Source organism: Caloenas nicobarica, chromosome 2 (assembly GCF_036013445.1).
Source record: "Caloenas nicobarica isolate bCalNic1 chromosome 2, bCalNic1.hap1, whole genome shotgun sequence".
Lineage (NCBI taxonomy): Eukaryota > Metazoa > Chordata > Aves > Columbiformes > Columbidae > Caloenas > Caloenas nicobarica.
In genome coordinates this window covers 32,847,310-32,869,545 of record NC_088246.1, presented here as the reverse complement: position 1 = coordinate 32,869,545, position 22,236 = coordinate 32,847,310, and the positions used below count along the sequence as shown (strand labels likewise).

General features: G+C 37.6%; 1 protein-coding gene across 3 annotated transcripts in view; it reads right to left on the bottom strand.

The window, feature by feature from the left end:
• The window catches only part of HDAC9 (histone deacetylase 9), a 280,108-nt gene that overhangs the window by 182,274 nt on the left and 75,598 nt on the right, over window positions 1-22,236 (bottom strand). For 2 of the 3 annotated variants that reach the window (XM_065627266.1, XM_065627267.1), the window contains exons 7-11: window positions 20,499-20,614; window positions 14,677-14,799; window positions 12,082-12,292; window positions 11,471-11,688; window positions 529-3,105 (exon numbers count right to left, since the gene is read on the bottom strand). In XM_065627266.1, the coding sequence (XP_065483338.1) occupies window positions 2,785-3,105; window positions 11,471-11,688; window positions 12,082-12,292; window positions 14,677-14,799; window positions 20,499-20,614 (989 nt within the window). In that variant the 3' untranslated portion in view covers window positions 529-2,784. Of the gene's footprint in view, window positions 1-528; window positions 3,106-11,470; window positions 11,689-12,081; window positions 12,293-14,676; window positions 14,800-20,498; window positions 20,615-22,236 lie in introns of those variants that run through there. The other variant, XM_065627268.1, reaches the window with a different exon arrangement.

The window sequence follows — 22,236 nt, the reverse complement described above, 5'->3', positions numbered from 1 at the left end:
CTTTAAAGTCTGCAAAGTTTGTGGATTCCCTGCTCCCCCACATATCTACAGGTGGACTCTGGTTTCGCAAAGGTCTTGAGGAACACTGAAGAGGTCAGTATAAGCTCAGTGTCAGATCAACACATTTCGGGTTCCAGGCAGATTTTAGAAATGTCATGGAAATTATTCCGGTTCATTATCTAAATTTTAGATAATTAGGAGCCATGCAACCAGGATTTGCCTTTACCTCTCCAATATGGTACAATGTATGATCACGTGTTCAAGACAGATGCCATGATGGGAAAACGAGCATGCAATACTAATATTTTCACATTCACTAAAACTTATAATGGCTGATGTAGGATAAAACAAGAGACCGAAAAAAGACTTTGTGTAATCATTGTAAGAATCGCGTAATAAAAACCTTGCTTCTGAAAGCCTGAATTGTTTCAACAATGTGTAGTAAACATATTTGGTTATACAAAGCAAAAGCACAACTAAGTTATCAACTTTACACAAAGTCAGATATCTGAAAGGGGATCTTTTAAAAAAAAAACTTTATTTGAGAAAGGAAGAGACTTATATCAGAAGGCAAAAAACGGGAACATACAAACAGAATATATTTACAACACAAAACAAGAGATCACCTCTAAGGGTGCAAATTATAATAAATACAGTAGATTTAAAATGTAAGAGACAATTATCAATTAGAAATGTGGTTGTTTAAACCCAGTTTTCCTTTTCACTGGTTCCAGGTAGTTTCTCTATTTTAATATTATCTAAATTTGAAAGATTCTGAAATTAAAGTTCACTAATGTACTGGGGTTTCTCACCTGAATGACACTATAAAAATATCTTTTGTCCTTTGTGAATACGTCTTTGAAGTGATATTGTACAAAAGTCTTCTCATTTGCAAGCTTCTCCCCAAATAAAATTTATTTTAAAAGATGCACTATCCCTTTTTGTTGAGGCTGATGTTAGGTTTTAAATAAAATGAAAATTATACATAATGGGAAAAACATGTAGTTACTTTTTTTTTATGGGAATGTGATTTTTTTCATCCAAAGTGGAGAAAGATTTCTGTTCAAATATGAAGCACACATAAAAATCACCTATATTTTCTCAGTAAATCTTTCATATCTAAGATGATCTTTATATTTCAGGAGGCCTTTCGTTTTACAGCAACTATTTAGTCATTTGTTTGTAGACTTTCTAGGAAAAAGGATAATGTATCTTTAGAAGTTGCAACATTTTAGAAGAGATTTAATAGTATTAGAGCATAATGTAAACAACACATGCTACTAACATATTTTAGAACAATTTCTACATTTGGCAAAACAGCTATCTCTTTTGAAACAGGATACTGCACCTTAAAATACCTCAGCTTTAGAAATATAAATATTTTTAATAGAAAAAAAAAACCTGACAAGGATTCCAGGTCAGTTTGGGATTATCCATATTAAAGGAGATCTTAATACAATGAATCTTTAACTAGCTTAACAAAAGTAAACCTATAAAACAAGGTAAACATATCAAAAGGGAATATGAAGGAAATGTTTCACTGGAAAGCTTCCTTAACAATTTCCCTACTCGCTTTGTTATTTTCTTTGACAATAAATCAATTCATAGAGTGCCTTTAAAAACAGAGGGAGCACTGCCCCGTCCCCCCGCCCCGCATTCCTCAGCACATGAATCACTTGGGCTTCCTGTTTCCATAAGGCATTTCCTCTCCCCCCTCCCAAAATCACTTTTCTGCAGGAGAACAGCGGGGACCTGACAAAGTATCGACTTAAATAAACAGGGCCCTTGCACCGCATCCCGCCCCGCTCTGATCTCGCAGCCGGGAAAGGGGACGCCAGCTCACCGGCTGCACCGTGCTCGACTCAGCGCCGGTCAAACGCTCACCGACAAGCTGAGGTTTCCTTTCGCCAAGCTGGCATTTTATGCACACCCCTTACTTTTAGTACTTGTCCGTGAGACCTAGCGGTAAAGGTTATGCGATATTGCATGATTAGTCTTTGTTAAAAAACCAACAACAACAACAACAGAACCCCAAGTGATTGGCTATCGGATGATAACAATAACAGTTCCGTGCTTTTCCTGCAATATCCTAATAACTGATTGGAACCTAATGCTGCATTTTGCTTCTCACCACTACTCGCATCTGCTGCATTGAAGGATGTCTCTGCGGATAGTATCATCAAATAAGACAGAATGAAAAATTAACTAAGCAGTGCAAAAACCAAACAAACAAAAGCCACTTTTTAAACAGTGTGTCTTGCCTTGCCTCTTTACATCCGCCTTGTATTCTTCTCTGAATTATACTTTATACATCAGCCTGGGACCACTGATATAGCAGTCAGTACCTGTCTACTGGGGAAAAAATTACCCTAATGTTAACAGTGTTCAAGACTACAGTATGATACAGTATATACAGATAGCTGAAAGCAAAAGTCAGAGGATTCAAAAATCAAAGAAGAATGTTTCATCAATCAGGTCTGGAAACTAATTCCAGCAATTGCTGATCTCAACAAGCTATGTGACATGAGTTCTCTTTAACTAGAACTAAGCGATGTAAGGTAATCCTGAGCTAATACAAAGTCTATCAGCTATTATGCAAAGATTTATGTAGAATAATTGACTGCAACAGGTATTTTCTCAATTAGTGGCCATAAGAATGAGATTTTCAAGTGTGCATACAACACTTCTGCCTTTGTTAGGTTATTTAAACAGTAAATCAGGATTTACTAGATCAGTGAATCAAAACACAATTGCTTATCAAAGCCTAGAAAACGCACATGATGTTCAGATAATAACCTTAATTACAAATCCTGGAGCTATATCTTTGCCTATTACCTGTTGCATAAAAGCAGCTTGCTCCCCAGATTCCATTTGCTGGGTTTGAACATCCTCATCACTGTCCGGTGGCTCCTCTTTGACTTTCACAGCCCCCACCTGCTGTCCTATTCTGTCATCCACAGCAGCGCCGCTGCTCTCAGCCCTAACGCTGGCACCGCTGGTGGGACCTCGCTCCTCCTGCATCGAGTGGTCGCCGTGAAGCTCTTCTTCAGCTTCCTCCAGGTGACTGCCAGGCTGCTTCAGCTGCTCGATGGACTTAGAGAGCATCTGGAAAGAGAAGAAGAGAAGGCAGTTATGGACTCCTTTCACTGATGCCAAACAGTGAGAAGTACCGGATTTGCACTGATAATACTAAAGCTTCTGCAGCAAACCCAGGTAGTGATTCATTGCTGAAATATTAATGTACAGGGAAAAAAGAACCAAAGTTCCTAAGGAAAAGGTCACTTGTTTTTCTGCAGTAGAAAGTATCATGTACGTAGAGCGTGCTACACTAAACTAAAAATGAGGCAGAATACTGAAAACATTACGCATCTCTTACACTGTTACAGCTGGTTACTAAGCGAAATCAGTTTCCCTTCATCCTCTTCAAACAAATGCAGAAATTTATTAAACTATATTAGAGTTCATCTTCCACTATACAAAATAATAAAGGAAGTCTAAGGTAAAAGACAGTTAGTAATCTGGTTAATATTTATTATAAGCAAATGAGGCAATGTTCACACAAGCCTCTCTATCAATCAAAGCACCAAGGCTCTGAAAGGCAACAAAGGAGTGGTGACAAAGAGCTGGTGTCAGTCCCTCCTCCTGTGGCACAAAGATACTACAAGCACGGCTGTCTCTGACTGGAAAGACTACAGCTTTCGTCATGCACGGTACAGGTATCTCAGTTTCAGCAGTGATGATATAACACAGCTACCCAGACAATATTGGTTTTACACCATTAACTGCTATTGTAAAGCTCTGCTGAGGTGCCAGATGCCTGAGTGTTGCAATCAAGTACGTTTTTATGTTTTACTATTTAAGATGCAGCAAATATATTCTAAAATAGTCCAGATGTAGTCCAAAAAGCCAAAACTGAAAAAAATCCCCACTTTGTTGAAAGAGGCACAAATCAGACACGTGAGTAAGCATCTGCAGGGTCAAATGAGTAATTATGATTTATTCAACTGGCCCACTTGATTTGTATCACCAAGGCCAAATATACTGAGGGGAAAAAACCCCACATCTCTTACCATTATGTTTACATACTTTGCTCTTCCTGCCTGCCTTCCCTACCAACTATCAAGTCTTTCAAATGGAATTTTAGCTAGTACTATATGCTGAGTTACTGGATGGCTTCTGTACAGCTATTTTTGTCACAAACCATGGACTGTCTAGTTTTATTCTGCTTGCTAATGCACATAGAAAAACGCTGCCCTAGTGAAGGGCAGGGTTGTCATGTAAACTATGATCAAGAAGCTACAGCTGGATTCAGGAACTCCCACAAAGCCAACAAGAGTTGAAAGATCTGTTTGCCCAGTTCCAGTTGATGCTCTGATGCATAAGCCTTCCATCAGCAGAGAAACAAATTCCACATTGGAAGTCTACAGGCTTCGGTTACAGCAAAGCTTCATTTTTGAGGAGTAATGAGACTTCAATGGCTTACTAAAAAGAAACAAATAAAAAATCCCTTTTCATTACTGTAGTAACTGGCAAATCACAACACGTGTATCCTGCCTGCTGCAGGTGGCAAGCTCTAAGCTGGGGAATCCTTACTGCTGTAACTAATGCAGATTGTCTCCTTTTATTAAGCAGCATCTGGAAAATTTCTCAGATCAAACCCATAAATCTCTCCCAGTTGTTTCTCAGGGGATGACACTGACCAAGAAGGCACTGAAGCTAACTACGCGTATTCGGCTCGGGTACACTTCTCTGTCACTCAGTTACACATCTGTGGGCAAACTCCCTTCACTCCTCAAGCAAGAAAAGCAAGGCAGGGCTGGTTGCTTGGCTGGCTGTGAGCAAGCAAACACAAGCTGAAACATCTGTGTGACAGATAATCATGTACAGCTACGAGAGTCATTGATGCTCATCCATCTGTAAACCATTCCCTGTGCCAGTCACTTGACATCAGGTGGGTTATTCTGCAGGGGAAGCCAAGAGAAAACAAGTGCATGTCCACAGCAAAGAGACATATTTAGCTCATTACTGCTCTCCTTTCTTTTATGCTTTTTCACTCCTATGTCAGGCTCTTTCTTTTTCATGCTGCTATATGGCACCGATCTGCTGATGAGCATTCTGAAGAAACACATGATGGACTGCAGTACATAATCTATATGCGGAACATCTTCAAATGCTTTTTGCGTGTCACCAGTGGAGTGATGCAAGCACATGTAAGGGCGCTGTGGAGAGTGGAGCGGTATTTGTGTGCATTTCAATGTGTGGTGTTACTGTTTTGGAGACTGCTCCCAGCCCATGGAAGTCAGCAGGCAGTTTGCTCTAGACTTCTGCAACAGGAGGAGCTAAACAAATTAAATTTTCTAAAACTCTGTGAAATTAAAGTCTTTATATATTTATACAGCAGATTTTACAAAGTGCAATCATATTATCATCTTTACTGCAAAATCTTATTAAAACCATCCTTTACATTGTGACTTTAATCAGCCTCAGGCCAGGGGCTATGAGGCACTATAGTCATGTTCTCTTGCATGACAGAGGATGAGAAAACGGGGTGGTTGTCATGGTGGGGGCAAAACATAAAAAACACTCCTGCTGCTCAGTCTGCTAAGCCACAGCTGACTCGTTTCTCTGTATCACCACCATGCTTTCATATTTGTTAAGGTGGTTTTTAAAGGCAGCTTGGCCCCATCTTATTCCAGTAATTACATTAGTAGCATTACCAGGAGACTGTTCAGCTCTCCTAAGTCAGAAACATCTTATTTTATATCTTCTGGTACTACCGTGGAAAATTACTTATCTGGAGACGTGCAAAGATATCAGCTCAGAGTCAATATTTCTATCTTATCTCTCTATCTAAAGCTGGATTACATGGCAGAAAATGAGTCCTGAACGAAACACTGCTCAAGCCCTTTCGCTGTGCAGCTGGATACTTCTGCTTACACTTAATGTTTAAATCTTTCACTTTAAATCCTCATTTTTATGCATATATTTGATATTGGAAAAGTGACCGCTTAATCTAAGTTTTAATAAGACTAGATTTAAAAATAATAATAAATCCATGTTTTGTTTCACTAATAAATTAGAGTTATACAGATTCGTTTTCTTTAACCAGTAGACATTACTGTTATTGGTATTCCAACTAAAGGAATCACTCAAAAAAAAATGGTTTCATGTTAATGTAACCTATATTTTTTTCCCCTTTTATTTTCAGGAAATTAAACTGTAAGGGATATGCATGAGCCAAAGTAAATAGTGGCAGCAGGAGAGGAAGCATTTACAGACATCAACTCTGTTGTATAACTGCAAGAGTCCAACCAAAAGAGACATCAAATGCAATGTAACGTACTTGCTTCTACAGAAAAACGGAAGGGTAAGTATTAATAATCTGACATTGCAACAGACCATTTTATAAGTCCTTTAGTTGCAGCCCCTCTTTACAAAGAGGCAAAGCACAAAATTCCACAACAGCAACCTCATATATTTCTTTCCTTAATGAACTGTTTATTTTAAATACATGGTGGCCGTTTCTAAGAAGTCATGCCTGTACTTATGGAGCACACTTTTTCTCCTCTCCTATGGCTATAAGATTACTTTGATCAGGTGTGTATGTTGTTACATGTACTGAAACGACTCGGCACCTGCTTGTCTCTGTTATTGATGTAGCACAACATTTCTAAGGGATGTATTTATCTGTCAGAATCATTCTTTTGCATTGTGGCTTAAACATTAGTTCTCAATAAGGGAGAAAAGACTCTGGGCGTTTTTCAGTTCCAAACATAGTCTGCTGTTGCTATAGTTGTGTCCAAAAAATCCCCCGCTATAAGCAATATTTGAAAGAAGAAATGTTCTGCCTCTCACCTTCAAAAGATGCCAGTCAGATGTGTAAGCTGGAAAGCCAAAACTTCAGTTGTAATATATTTAAAGAAACTAGATTAATTTACCCCAGCTGAAGCTGATTCAGTCTTCTGTACTTGATAAAATATCATTCAGAGAAGTGAATGATTAATCTGGGTTTAACTGTACCTTTTCAATATTTCTATTGACAACAAATAATCTTCCTACTTTTCCATATTTTTTTTTAACAGATATTGGTCAATTACAATCACCATCCAAAGCACGAAGAAATTTTCACTTCCTATATATTTTTTCTCAAGGATTTTTTACTGCACAGTCTTGCCCAGTCACTGATTCCCTATACAAAGATGCTTTAAACCAACTAACATCCTGGAATGAAAACTGAAATTCAGGTACTCCTTATCTAAGCTTTAATATTATCCATACTGCTCCCATACTTTATTGCACACTACCAACTGCCCCATTATCTTAACCTTTACTACTCTAATACAGAGAAGGATTTTACCATTGAAAACAAATTGTCAAAATGCCATGAATAAATTATTTTAAGAACACATGTAGGGTTGCCACACTGATCCAATGAAATCTTGGTCCTAGTGGAGATAGCGTTGGTTTAGCTTCCATGGAGAAAGTGCTTTATTCATCATATGTGACAAAAAATAACCTTTAAAGACAGAGGGCTTTGTTAATATACTCCTTACACTAAGATTTCTGAGATTTTTCTTGAACACAGGCTTCTGCTAGGGGCTTTGAACTTACATTAGTTACATCAAAATCACCCTTTTTTCTGGAAGTTGCAGGGTCAAAGCTTTCTAGACACAGAGATACACAAATAACATCAGGGTTTTAAGGTTTTTATGTAGTGGTGGTCTTTTTGTATTTAACTGCAATAATTTTAGCTGGGGGTTTCAGACTTTTGATTCCCTTTATTGAGCAGAATGAAGATCTGCAATGGTGATCAAAGGGCCTTATGAGGAAATAAGCTGTCATTTGGACAGAAGTATATTAACGCTGACAATGGCAAAGATGATCTTCCCTAAGACAAGTGGAGTTCAGGTTACTGCACATTCATTATTATTTTTAGCCCAGAAAGCTGGGACGAGCGTTTCTACCTACTTTTGGCTGGGATGTCAACATTTGCAGAATGTTTTCAGGAGGTCAGCATACTAGATCCCGCAGGTATAGATGTCAGACTTCAGTGGAGACGTATACCGTTTCCCACATCAAAAGCCTGGCATCTGACAGCTGACCAGAAATAATCCATAGGGGATCTTCTCTTTGTTATTAAGGACAGAGGCACACCTCTTGGCAATGATTTGTTTCTTTTCAGAATGGAAATGATCCACGGGAATTCTTTACCTTTGACCTATGTTAGATTTTGCTTATTATCACCCTCACAGCAGCACAGGCTTGCTGCTGAAGTATATTCTTTTTTCAAAGAAAAGAAATGGCTTTTTAATACAAGATAAATACAAGATCAATGAGGTAGGAAGAAACTCTTCCTTTTCTGTTGTTAAAGAAAGATTCACCTATATGTCTGCAAAAAGATCTGACCAAAAACATCCTTCAGGGAGTGCTGACACATGCCATATCATCTTAGTTCAGGGCAAACATTCAAATACTGGGTTTAGTTGAAATATATTAAAGCCTTAAGTACTTGAAGTCCTAAACATACGGAAAAAAGGAAAGAGAAAGGGAAAAGGAAAGGAAGGTATTAACTTGTTCTAAGTGCTTGATCAACTGGCAATTCAGTCTTGTCAGCTTAAAAAGGTTCTGGTCTTTCTCACCAAAACTTTTAAGAGAATGTTTGAGTATCTGTTATTAAAACCAAAACAAAACAGAAAAAAATCAACCAACCACCTAAACAAAAAACCCAGCCAAACCAAACCCCACTACATTTTTCATGACTGAAAAGGAGGGAATTAGACCTCTGTGAAGATCTCATTATACAGCCTATGAACAGAAGAGTAATGGACAGAACAATGGAAAATAACAAGTGCATGTATTTCCTTGATACATACCCAGATTTGGCCTAGCAAATGGGAAGATATCGTGTTGCTTTGCTACGTGGTCCAGAATATCTATAGTTTTAAGGTTCGAATAACTTTGCAGGGTTTAAGTTTGATTGTAAAGCCATGCAAATTATATAATGAGAAATAACTTCAACTGAAAATAGAAGCAAGTTTTAAGAATGAACAGAATACATTCCACCATGCTATCAGAGTTCAAAAACCTTATGAAGGTGCAGGTGTTCAACCTAAACCTTTAGTTTAAAAGGTTAAAGAATATAGCTTTAAATTCAGTACTCAAAACCCACTCCTTGATTTGATCTTTTCTCACTCTCTTGTCTATGGGCTGCCCTTAAATTCCAGTTTTAAAAAATAAAGTTTCTTCTTTTAAGTATGTAAGAAATCCTCCTGGTTGTCAGTATTCTTGCAGAGGATAGATACATGATTAGAGAGAGCACTGACACTTTTTAGTAGTATTCATCAGAATTGTTCTTCTGAGAACAGTGCTGCAGAAGAACCTGGATGCTGCAAACTGTGAAACCTGATGAACCACTTTCATTCACGGATAACCCGCTGCTGCTGTGGCTGCAGGACAATCCTATTCTTCCTTGGGTGTTTTATGCTCTCGATGAAGGCAAAGGAAGTAGATTATGGAGGTTTGAGGCAGCTAAAGGCCCTAGGATAAACTTAAGTTTCTACTATCTGCATATGTGTATAGCCTATACTTCAGAGAATAAAAGCTAGGTTCACTAGGTTTTAAAAGAAGGAATTCTTTTGTCTCTTCGTCACAAATAACCACACGAGAATGAAAGCGTATTTCACATATGAGAGGGAATCATTCTCCTTAACATATATTTTCATTGTGGTTTAACTCAGAAAAAAAAAAGGTTACTGAAACAAGCATTATCCCAAAGCAACTGCAGTCTTTTTACTTCCTTATCCAGCCTAGTTCTTGTGAGGTGCAATGCATTTCTAGTCCTATGTGACTAGGAATATGTTTACGCAACTCAAGTTTAATTTTCACAGTCAGGACAAATGTCCCTATATGCCACAGCACATATCCCCAAATGCTATGGTAGAATTTATGTCAATAAGCATATGATCTAACAAAACATGTCAGTGGGCTTCCTTGCTTTGTGAGGAATGCATGAACTGATCGGTTAGTAGTGAATACCCACAAACAGCACAAAGACTCAGCACTTTACTGGTAAAAATTCTTTTCTCTTCAGACAATTGAGGGCAGGTGAAATATTTTCAAAACCTGAGGCTACAAGATATACATATGCCATCTTGATTAAACATATGGAATGCATACTCAAAGAAAAGCCAACTGGAGTCCTAGTTGAGTAATCAAAACACCCAAGCTGAGAGGGGTTAACATGCAAGGATCAGCTCTGAACTTTGAAGTTTTCTGGTCTTCATTTTTCCTAATTAAGACAAGATTTAATAACCAAACCACTGTATAAACTATGTACTTAAACTCTAGGTTTGTTTCTAATTTTGTTGGAAATTCTTAGTAGATTCCGAAGAATCATTACCCCCTGGGAAGTTCACGCAGTAAGGTGGATTGATTTTTTTTTTTTTCTTTTCTCTTAGGTATAAGGGCTGAATGCCTGCTTTTCATCTTTCCCTCTTTGCCATTGTCTCTTACATATAGTTATTAAATAAACCTCAAACAAAAGAAGACAACTAAAGATGCATGATCAGTGTCTTTGAATTACTAGAGGAACTCCAGCAAAAAACTTTTGGAAAGCTACGTAGTAAGTGCAGAAAAACATTCTCCAGATACAAGCATTTAATTACTTGCATATTTCATTTAGAGCAGGGAACAGCATCACATTTGTTGTAGAAGCATTAGCTCCTGATAAATCTGTTTAGATTCTGCTGTTCTTTGTTTATTACTGGATGGTTCCTTTACTTCTTTCCCCCTCTCAGAATAAGGCATTACTCTACAGGGCAAGAGGGGTGCAATTCAACTCTGTATCTGATGTTAGCAATAGCACATTCTTGTCGTTCTCCTTATGTGGTAATTTTATATCACCATATAGATTACAAACTTTCATGTTACTAATTGACTTACAGAGAAAAGGTTGGTTTGATAAAAACCGATTAAAAATTTCTCCAGATGTTTAGTAAGCTTCTTACACAAAAAAGGATAAATTTAATTAGCTGATTGAGTTCAAATGAGTTATATATTTATTCCAAATACTAGTCCACAATGAGAAAGCTTAACATACCATTCAAAGGCAGCTGCGTGGAATGATTGCTAAAGCTAAAAAGTTGGATAGGAATCTAGTAATCTTTAAGGCATCATTTACTGTTCAACAGGAAACCACCTGTAATTTAAACCTGTAAGATGCAGTGAACCCTATTTTGTTGAATTGTATTCTAACTGCTGTCAAGAACCACAAATTACCTCTGTAGCATATTTCAGAAAGCTGAAAATGAAGATCTATACACTATACAGATGTATACATAAACTATGCTTAAATAAGATATTTCTGCAAGAAACTGTCTACTGACCATGGCCACATGGAACCGATACCTAAACCTCCTTATTGGCTTTCAGCCTTCATGTTTATGTGAAATTCCTTACTTTGGGAACTCACCTTATTCATGTGGATCTGCTGCTGGTACTGTTTCTGCTTCTCCAAAAATTGTTGATGTTGCTGCTGGATGACCAGCTGGGCCAAAGTACTCTGAGGAAGAGGAGCTGATTGGGTTCGATTCAGTGGCCTGTGACGAGGCAGTTTGTGAGCAGCTCTTATGCCAGGTGAGACTCTCTCCTTCGCTGCTAAAGGAGACTGTGGATGAAGAGGAACTGCTCCTGCAAAACAGGGACATTTCACTCCCATGTGAAGAACAACAAACTAATCGTTCTAATAGGAGAGAAAGCTTTCAGCGAGAAAAGGGGTGTATATTGCAGAACTCTGCATCAGCGCTGATGCAGCGGGACATGTACCACGTGCCTCGCCACGCTGGGAAGTTCAGCAGCTGCAAAAGAATGTGATGAAGTAATCATTTTCCCTTTTCTGTAATCATTGAATTCTTTCAGGCTAACAGACTGGAGCAAAATCACTAAAGGGGGAAAACACCACCCTTCCACTTTTCACAATGGTTAGGATGGATACTATCTGTATTACCACATTTAGTTTAATGTGAATACAAATGTCATTAAAAACATCTTAAATTATGATTGTGTTGAAGCCTTGATCATTACCAGTCACAAGAAGCTTCTGCTGTCTCATTTGTTCTTTCAGTAACAGATGCTGCAAGAGAGCTTGGTGGCTGCTATTTGGCTTTCCCTCCAAAGCAACGTGAGGATGAGTTGAGGACGGAGGAACGTTCCCCCCATACTGTCCAGCCAAGGCCACTCCTTGTCTGAGCGACTGGGTCTCCCCCTTCTGCTTTTCTTTGAATGATGATGAAGCCTGTCAAAGAACAACAGCACTGGTAACTGCTTTTCATAGACCTGGCCATTTATATCCCCGCTTGGTTAGATGGTCTAGTGTCATACTTTATGAATACATACAGAAGAAGAGGTTAATGTCCTTATCTTACACTGTGACTGTGAAATGAAAAGGAAGGAAGAACATGCCAGTTAAATGTAACACTGTGAGAAACTGAGTAATGAAACCACTTAAAAAACCCCAGTAATAAAAGCCAAAGCATACGGAACTACTAGTTAGAACATTATTAATGAAAAGAGAGGACCTATCCTTAAAATTCCTAAAGACCTTCCCACAGCCTCCTTCACAGGAAAACAGGGGATCAGAGGAATAGTTTCCACTGAGTTTGGAACAGGCAAGGCTTGGTTTTTCACATAACTTCCTATCAGACAGCAAGCCAATCAGCAAAACAAAATAATTACCTGTAGTAGTGGGAAGCTATTACTTTTCCTGGAGCACTCCCTGACTCCCTGAAGGACAGCACAAATAAAAGTTTTACCCTTTGCAAAGTGAATTTGTATAGTTAAACTCTCACCTACAGAATCATCAAGAGCTCTTGTATGTGTGTGGCATTTCAAATCCGCCTTATAAATTGCAGTTATTGTTTTACAGCTTTTGGAAGTTTTGGCCCTTCAGCATTGCAAATGTACTTTATATTTCTTTGTTGTCTAGTTTAAAAAAATTCTTTAAAGAGCAGTTAAAGCAGAATAACAATTTTTTGCAGAAAGAATAATAACAGAAATAAGCATGTTGAGGCTTGCAGATAACCACTTATGGTATGACACGGTAAAAATGGTATCTCTGATAATCTAAATTAAAAAAATTCTAATGAGGCAAACCAAGCTTTTCAGGAATATTTTTTGGGTGTATGCTTACTTTATACTCTGCTATCACCCTTCCCTGAAAAACAAACACCAAAGTAAACCTTATATTCAATTTGCAACTGCTTATTCTGGTAACAGAAATAAACATTACCTGCATAAATCAACCCCTTTGCTTCTTCTAATGCCAAAAGTAATATTTGCTGCTAGATGGCCACATCAAAAGCTCATATGATTTGAGCGAGAAAATGAAACATTTTCTTTCTCATTTTAATGTTATAAAATTACTTTGAAGCTAGTTATACTTTTTTCTGAAATAGCTGGGAATTTTTTGATGCTATTGTCTGGAAAAGTAAGCAATACCTTTCATGATCAGTTCAATTTTTCCATCCCTTCAACACAATAATTTGCTTATAAATATCTCATGAAAGGCTTTTAGAGAACTGATTTAAAGCTTACACAATTTTCTTTGCAAAGTTCTATATCTGATGTTAAAATGTTGGATTACAGCAATTTATTATTGGTGAGAACAGTAAACATACTGAGATAGACATCAAATAACAGAAAACTTTAACTTGACACTACATTTAGCACTGAAATTAAGTAGCACTTATAAACAGTAGTGGATTGTATAGTTTGATTTTTTTTACACCATGGAAAGCTGTAATTACACCCATAGTAGTTTTATAGAATTTACCAATTCACATTCTAAGAAATTTAAATGGCTAAAATTTCTTCAGAATTTACACACTGTTGTCTAGAACCACCATGTCATTTATGTTGGTATTTTTACATTTTTTGCTGTAAATCAGAAAAGCTAAGTTTTTACCAGTGGCAAAATTTTCAGGTATTTTACTGAGCCTCAGATTTCACCTCTAGGTTACTGTACTTGGTCTAGATCTAAAGATCCCATCCATCAGCATGGATTTCCATACATTCCATGTCTGTTTTCATACATTTCACATATTAACTTAACAGTTAGCTCTAAATAAAGGTGATTGCTGCAGACTGAACAAAACGCATGTGAATATAACTTGTCATTAAAATATGAAGTGTTGTTCACATATTACCAATTTTATTTGTCTGATGATAGCATACCCCTCAAATAACAAACCTAGCTACAGGAATACTAGATTCTTCCCTTAGAATGCTTCAGTCCAGCTTAGGTTGCTACTGGAATCTCATAAAATGTTACAGGTGCTGTACTTTACCAGATAGGGTTGATCATGTAATTTGAATTTTTACACTAAATGTTCTCCTCATATACTTCTCACCATGTCTGAAATCTTTTATCAGATTTGCAGACATAAGTGCAATGCATGCAGCCCATACTTAGATAAGCTCCACACTGGCACTTGTTTATTTGCGATTAGGAGTGATTATTGCTTTCAGGTTGTGCCCTTAAATGTTCAGATGTTGCCCAATGCAACAACGGCTCCTACTCAGAATTGCTTATGTTCCAAAATGCTAAAAAAAAGAGAATAGTCAGAAAGTAGGTTTTCTGGAAGCCAAAGTAGACAGGAAGGCTTGAGACTGGTCACTTACACTGATCTGAGGTTGTACTGCTGGAAGTCCCAAGGTAATGTTGGGCAGAGAAGGGGACGTGTACAGACTCAGCAAGTTCACGGATTCATCCTGTATCAAAAGGCGTTGCTGTGAAACCAGATGCTGGAATAAAGGGGAAAAACAAGTACGTATAATCTCCAAGCTTTTTATATTGGTTACTTTATCCTCATTACCCTGCTACATCGAAAGCCAGTTATGTATCATGCATCGGTTTGCAACCCAATGAGGTTCAGATAAGGAAAAGTACTGTCCCTGTGACAAAGCTGTTGGTATTTCTTTTCTTAAGAAAACAACTGAAATATGTCTGGGATTGTCCCTTGGTTAGTAAATAAAATTTCCATGCAAAACCGAAATCTTGAGGATTCCAAGACCATCTCTTCTCATTAACTTCTCATCAGCTCAACATCAGTTCTTCTCATCAACTGCACTTTCACTACTAGAAACTTAGTGGGAATTTAGCCAATGAATTAAGGAGTATATCTAGCCAAATCAAAGGTGTCATGAATGTGGATGTATTATACCTTTACCACAGTTATTACAAATTTTGTTGTAAAAGACATGAAATGTGGTTTCTACCTAATCCATGTAAGTTCTTACTCATCGTGATATGGGGATCTTTCAGACACATTACTTACTTTCACTGACGTGGGAATTTGGGGTAGAGAGTGAGGCGGATTGCCACATCTGCCATTTAAAAAAAATCTACTCTCTCTCTCTCTCTGCATATATACAAAACCAGTGTCCTATCATTCTGTGATGGTGTGATACTCCTCACAGCCTTCCTAATTCCCTTCAAGCTAAAATCTTTAACACTTCTTCTGAAGCCTTGTGATATAATTTTCAAGGACATGGAATTGCTGACAGATTTTTAATTACTGCCAAGTAAAACCAGACTTTCTACAAAGATCACCCTCTGCCTTTCCATTCTAGATTCATTGGGAAGAAACATAAAAAGTTACATTACCACAACAGGAATCTTTTTGAAGCCTTTGCCTTTCTGCTTTAACAGTCATGTTTTTCAACATGTGGTCTAGTATAGTTGCTTGAATTACATTTTCTGTTTAACTCTTGCTTCCCTCCCAGAACTTTAACACAATAAGAGCTACAAAGGTCTTATTAGACTTAGGAACTCTGGCATGATATGGTCCCCAAGGGAACAACATCCTTGAAAAAGAATACCCTGTGTAACAGTATGACACAGTGACTGCTTTCTTCCCAAACAAAAAGCATATGGGACTCCAATAATAGACCACCTCCAAGAGGGATACTGCACACTTGAGCTTTGACTAAAGTAAATATAATAACTTGTCAAGCATGTTGTGGGGAGCTGTAGATTTTCCCCTGGACAAACCTGGAATATCAATTAACTCTGTAAAATACTTTGTGCTAATACAATGCAACTTCAGACCATCAATGAAAGGTGGTTAAGCACAAAAACACAGGATGTTATTCCAAAACATAACCTTCCTCATACAGTTTGTTTGGAGATATGACCTATCACTGAGACAATAACAGTAGAAGTCTATCTCTGTAATTTTCTTTTGGTACCTAGGGAATGTCAACAGATAGCATATGAAACAAAGAAACTTCACTTGTATATTGCATTAATTCCTGGCTAGCAGTGTCTTGCCTTGATAACATCCACCTTTGACCACGAATAAAACCAAGTATGGTGATATTATTGAGGGAGACTACAAAGATTTAACTGAAAAAAAGACAGTGCAGCCACTCTAATGTGCATCCTAGAATACAATCAAATTTGTAGCAACAGCAGCATTTATACAGAGCCACTTCAAAAACGCACATTTCCTTTTTGGTTTTCAGAATGCCACTATTACCTTCTAAGATTTGAATTAACGAAGGTAACAGTGACAATGTGTGTAGTAGTAAAGCGCATTCCAACATTAAGGTCAAGCATGATTGTTTCACAAAGCAGAGTCAATCACGTTATGTACCATGAGAGTTTAATGTTGAAAACAGGTATTTATTAGTAAGAGCATTTCCATCCAGTTTTTAATAGTGCTAACAATCAGTAATTTTCATTTGGGGAGGTAACTATATTTGTAAAAATATTTTCAGGTAATATCAGTCTAAGCGTCAGTTAAACCTCATCTCCCAAAAGAAGTTTAGTAGCCCACCTGCAGAGATTAGGGTCCTGCATATGCTGAGGCATAACTGCGTGGCCCCAGCTGCAGCTTCTCTTTTTACACAATTGACGATACCTTGACATGATGGCACAAACTGGAGTTGCCAGCAGTGTCATTTGGCAGCACAACGGCTAAACCATGGTGCTTCTCCTACATGCAGACTTGATGGTTGCGATTGGCACCTAAATTACCCTGAAGACGACTGCCTTACTTGCTCCTCTATGCACTTACTCATTGGGTCCATGGAACCTGCTTCCTGATGCTTAAAATATCCTGTCAACAAAGTTACTCTCTTTCTTGAAACAGAGTACAATAATTTAATGTAACAGTACATGTTGATCACCAAGTAACCATGATTAGTTATTGTACTTCTGGTTTGGTACCAGGAGCTGCTGAGAAGCAGGAACGCCTGTGTTTATACGCGCGTTTATACCTCAGGAGGGCAAGAGGAAATGGTTTGGCTTTAATAAATTGTGGATCTACAGTAAGGTTGTCAAAGCTTTGAATATTCATAATTACATTCTTACTTCTTCAGGCTTTTGGGGTGGGTTTTTTCCTAATTAATTAGACTCTCTTCACATACACTTCAAGCAAAGCTCACCAGCTGGTCAGAAACCTACACATTTTGCCACTAGCCACTTGCAAAGAGCACCTCAAGGAGCTGAGCATTAGAAACATAGTGCTCCGGGTTTGCACAAAGCAAGTACGTGTTTATCTGCCGTGCATGTTATTTATGTCTCTTGTATAATCAGGCGATATTCTAAGAAATGTTGCTCTGCAAAGCACAAATGAAAGAAAGAAAATTATCTGAAGCCTGCTTACGCCAACTGGAAACTTTCCATTGTGTTCAATGGCTTTTGACCAGGCTGTGAATGGCTAAGATTAATCATTTCACTTGACTAAGGCAGGTTGTCTCTCTGAGCTCAAGGGACATGCTGCGCAGGGGTTCAATCCTGCTTGCATTTCTCATGCAAGTAAGATTTAGCCCCAGCACAGCAGGTGACCTGAAAGTGTACGGCGTGCTACAGGAGACAAATAGCTACTGCAGTGAACCTTGATGATACTGGAGACAACTGGGCCTAATAAAAACAGCATTTTATTTATAAGGTGCAATTAAAATCTTGAGTTTAACTTTCGAGTTTCAGATAATGAGATCAGTGTTTTAACAAACGGTACTGAAAGTACCATTAAGGGAACTGTGATAGTAAAAGATTATCTGCAAAAATGTAGCATTTGTACTGTACCTTTGTTCATTCAAAAAAAATGCAAATGTTTACTGTCTGCTCTGGAGGGTAAACCACTTAAAAGTCTCACTGTTCAAATGGATATGGCAAAAATACTCTCAGAAACTCTTTCATTACTGATAAAGCTCTAATTCTGTCTATGCGCTGGAGTGCAATCATTTATCATATTGACTCATGTTTTACTGGTAAATGGCTCTTTGTCATAGCAACCTGTTTTCCCCCAGCAAAAAGTGTTTTTATTTGCTGCCATGAAAACCACGGCTATCCACCCACTCAGATATGAGCACAACACTTACTGCAAATGTCACAACAACTATTATGAAACAACAGCAATGTGAGTCATGCGGGATTACAGCAAAACAAGTGATATTTTGGGTGATTTTGGAACACTTATCCTATTATTAGAAACTTCTGTACTTTGTGTATCTGATGAAAAATTGATTATACAGCCTTTGAGAGCTGGCAGCTAATGCTAAACTAGAAAAGAGATATACAGGAAGTTTGGCTGCTGTTAAACTACCAAAGAAAATTCCACTGAAATCAAAATGCACTAAAGTTGAGATTCATGGAAAAATGTTTGAGCCCACAGGACCACAGTATTAAGAATCAAGTAACCAGAGAGGTAAAGAAATCCCCGCCTGGATCCAGAAATAGAAGTCAGTAGTTTCAGCTTCTCAGCAAACTTCCAGCGAGCAAAGTGACCAACTCCAACACACAGAACTCAACTTCTAAAGGAACTTTTTTAGGCTCATTTGAGCATCTGTGATTGTATGTTGGGCCTATAACTTCTGATGCCTGACATAGTAATGGCAAATGATACGACATGCAGTGTTCCATTAATAAACAAAATATAACTCTGCTGGTTCTTGCTACAACCTTTCCAGATCTCCCGAAATAGAGATTGTCAGCCTGACCAGATTGTACACGTCTGATGGTGGTTCAACACTGTGAGCAAATGTCCAGAAACTATAACATGCAAAGTGACAAGCACCATATATCAGTCCGATACATTATTTCCTTGCATTTTGAGGTGTCCTCAAGTCAATAAAAGACCAATTTGGACAAGATTTCCTGTTTAATGCTGCACTAATATCTACATATCACAATTTTTTATCTAAAACATTCCCAGTGTTAAAATACACCATTTAATTCCACCAAACTAGGATCTGTTCTAATCCAAATGATGGATCTTACTCTGCATCATTTAAATTTCTTTGCAATCACATACAGGGGGGCTATGAGGCAAGACCACATGTTAGCCATCAATGCAATTTTTTTTCCTTTCTGGTTACGGGCCAGAGAGAGGCTACTAATCAGTGTGCAGAGGTCACCCACCTGCCCCTTGGATCATAGTTCACACACACAATTAATTCATTATGGGGAAAAGCCACTGCTGGAGGTTGAACTGCCCATTCCATGTTTTTTTTGAGGTGCATGTCCTGCCACTGACCTGGAGAAATAGCTCCATCAGCTAAAACTCTGTTAAATCCCATTTTCTTATGCAATTTCTCTAACACAAACAGCATAAACCAACAATTAATAGAAAACTTTGCCACCAAAGCAGGAATTACTGTCAGTATAGGCACTGGATACAGAATATCGTGGAATTTGGTTCTCTTTTAGTTGCATTCATTTATTGTCCCTTTTCAATACTGCCATGGAAAGAATGAATTAGGCATGTCGTCTGTGCTAAATGAGGTTTATCGCAACTGATTTACCATCTGCATTCCTGCTGTTATAGGCATGTATGTATGAAACAATAAAGAGTAGATAAGATTCTTTCTGTGTACAGTCTCGCTTTACAAAATGAGTATTGAAGACTCCTTGCATGTCAGTTATGTTGGTAGGTACTGCACTGATAAGGAAACTGAAGTACTGGAAAATAAAAGGCAGATGTGAAAAAGGATTTAGTCACCTAACTCTGATACTGTAATTTAAAAAAAATCTACTTCAGCAGCCATCTGAACCTGGGACCACCGTAACTCGTAAGTGCTAGGGTCACCAATGCCTAAATCACTCTTTTACATGTGAAAGTTCTTCATCAGCATTTAGCACTGCGCACCTCTTCAGGTTATCCCAGAAGGTATGTTCAGCAACACAGATGCTTCCAAGTTCCTTCCATAGCTTCCTCCCACTCTTCCAGCAGCATCACTGCTGCTGTTGTTCAGACTTTTGTTACCAAAGAGTCTCCTGAACATGCATCTCATATATGCTGGCCTCCTGAATATGCATCTCATATATGAATATGCATCTCACATATAACATACTCTGATGTCAGCCTGCAGTGTCCTATCCCTGATAATTCTATCTTTTGCAATTACTCTGCTTGTGAGTATCATCAAATTGCATTCTTAAATCTCTCCAGTCCAGAAAACTGAGCAATTATCTACGCAATAAAGAGAAGTCTTACCTCAGCTTGAATGTTAGATGGCAAAACTGAGGTTTCATTTTCTGTTATACTGCTGGTCGGACCATTGCTTGGGGAACTGGGACCTGATCCAGGGGAGCTGCTACTGACTGAGGATTCTGAAAAACAGATTAAGGATACGTGATTTTCACACTGGAAAGGAATATATGATCTTGATTAATTGTATACTCTTTATGGCACAGGTTTGTTTGCTCTTGAAAAGTATCTGTTGGTTATGAACGAGCTATTTACATACTTTAAAGAATTTTAATACGTTTCATTTCTTTTCGTTTTCCTTTTACAGTGCTAATGAGAAAGGATACGCTTGATCTTTCCCATTCTGATCTCTCTACTACACATTCCCATTCTGATCTCTCTACTACAAGAATTTACTATTTATTTTTTCCACAAAGATAGTATGATACTCAGTATCAGGCAGAGATACAGATATAGAACTTGTAATGAGTAAAAAGAAAATAAAGGATTTTCTTTTTAATTGCAAAGAGTCCTGCCTCTGTAAAAGATCAAAATGACAGAGATAGCAGGCTTGCAAAGGTCATGAAAACATGTCGTCAATTCATGAGACCTACTGCCTTTGCCTTTCTGTTTAGAAAGGGGATGAGCCCCTTGTGGAATAATCATTACATATGTAAGTAATGATGGTAAAATATACACCACTTTCACTATATCTTTAGCACAAATATGAAGGAATATTTAAAGCATGCAAAAAATCTTAATATAGCATTTGAAAGACTGTATGTTATCTTGATTTAAAATTTCGTAAGTTCTGCCTAAGATAAAGGAGAAGAGGATGATCTCGTTGTGTGTTGTATTGAGTTATTCTAATCCTACACTGACATAAATTAAATTTATGTAATGGAAACATTTAACAAGGTTAAAGATGGAAGAACACAGCATTAGTAGAGGTAAGCCTATTTCAAGGGATAGCTTTCAAATTAAAGAACTCAAGAAGTTAAAATAATTAACATTGGAATATGGCAGTAAATATTCTACAGTCACTTCTTTGCTTCTTCACTCCTTCTGCCCCAGTTCACCTGCAAAATAATACCTCACTTTGAAATTACTGGGACATTTCCTTGCTGTTTCTTGGACCTGTTGCTCTTTCCTACTAGAGCTGTATTTGATTTACTGATGTGAATCCGTACCCAGCTATACTAACTGGTCAAGTAAAGTTTTTGCATCATATTCTCACTAGTTTGCGTAGAAGAGCAGAAACACGAACTTATTTTTTCTCAATTTTTTAATAATTACAATAGCACATTTTGTATAAACAGGAATCTAAATAAAGGGCTATTTTCAATTAAAAGAATTTTAAAAAAAGAAAAAAGAGAAAAGAGCTTCAGCCAGAAATGTTTGATCAGGGAAGTTTTGATTAGGAAAAGTGCAAAGTGTCATATAGCTGATATTAATAATTTTAATGGCAATCTGTAAAGCCCCAAATTATTGTCAGAGCTAGGTAGAGATCACATCTATTTTCAGGTTTCTGCTCTTTCAGTGGCTGCAGAAAAAAAAAATACTGGGATAAATATTTTGCTTTAAACCTTAGTTGTGAGCATACAAAATATAAAGAATTAAGCTGAAACTAAGGAAGTAGAGACCAAGAATCTCGTAAGAGCTCCAGTAAATGGAAATAATAAACTAGGTGTAAAAAATTCTAATCTGGAAACAATTTATAATGAAATTATTTATTTACTGTCATACTTGCATTCACATCCATATC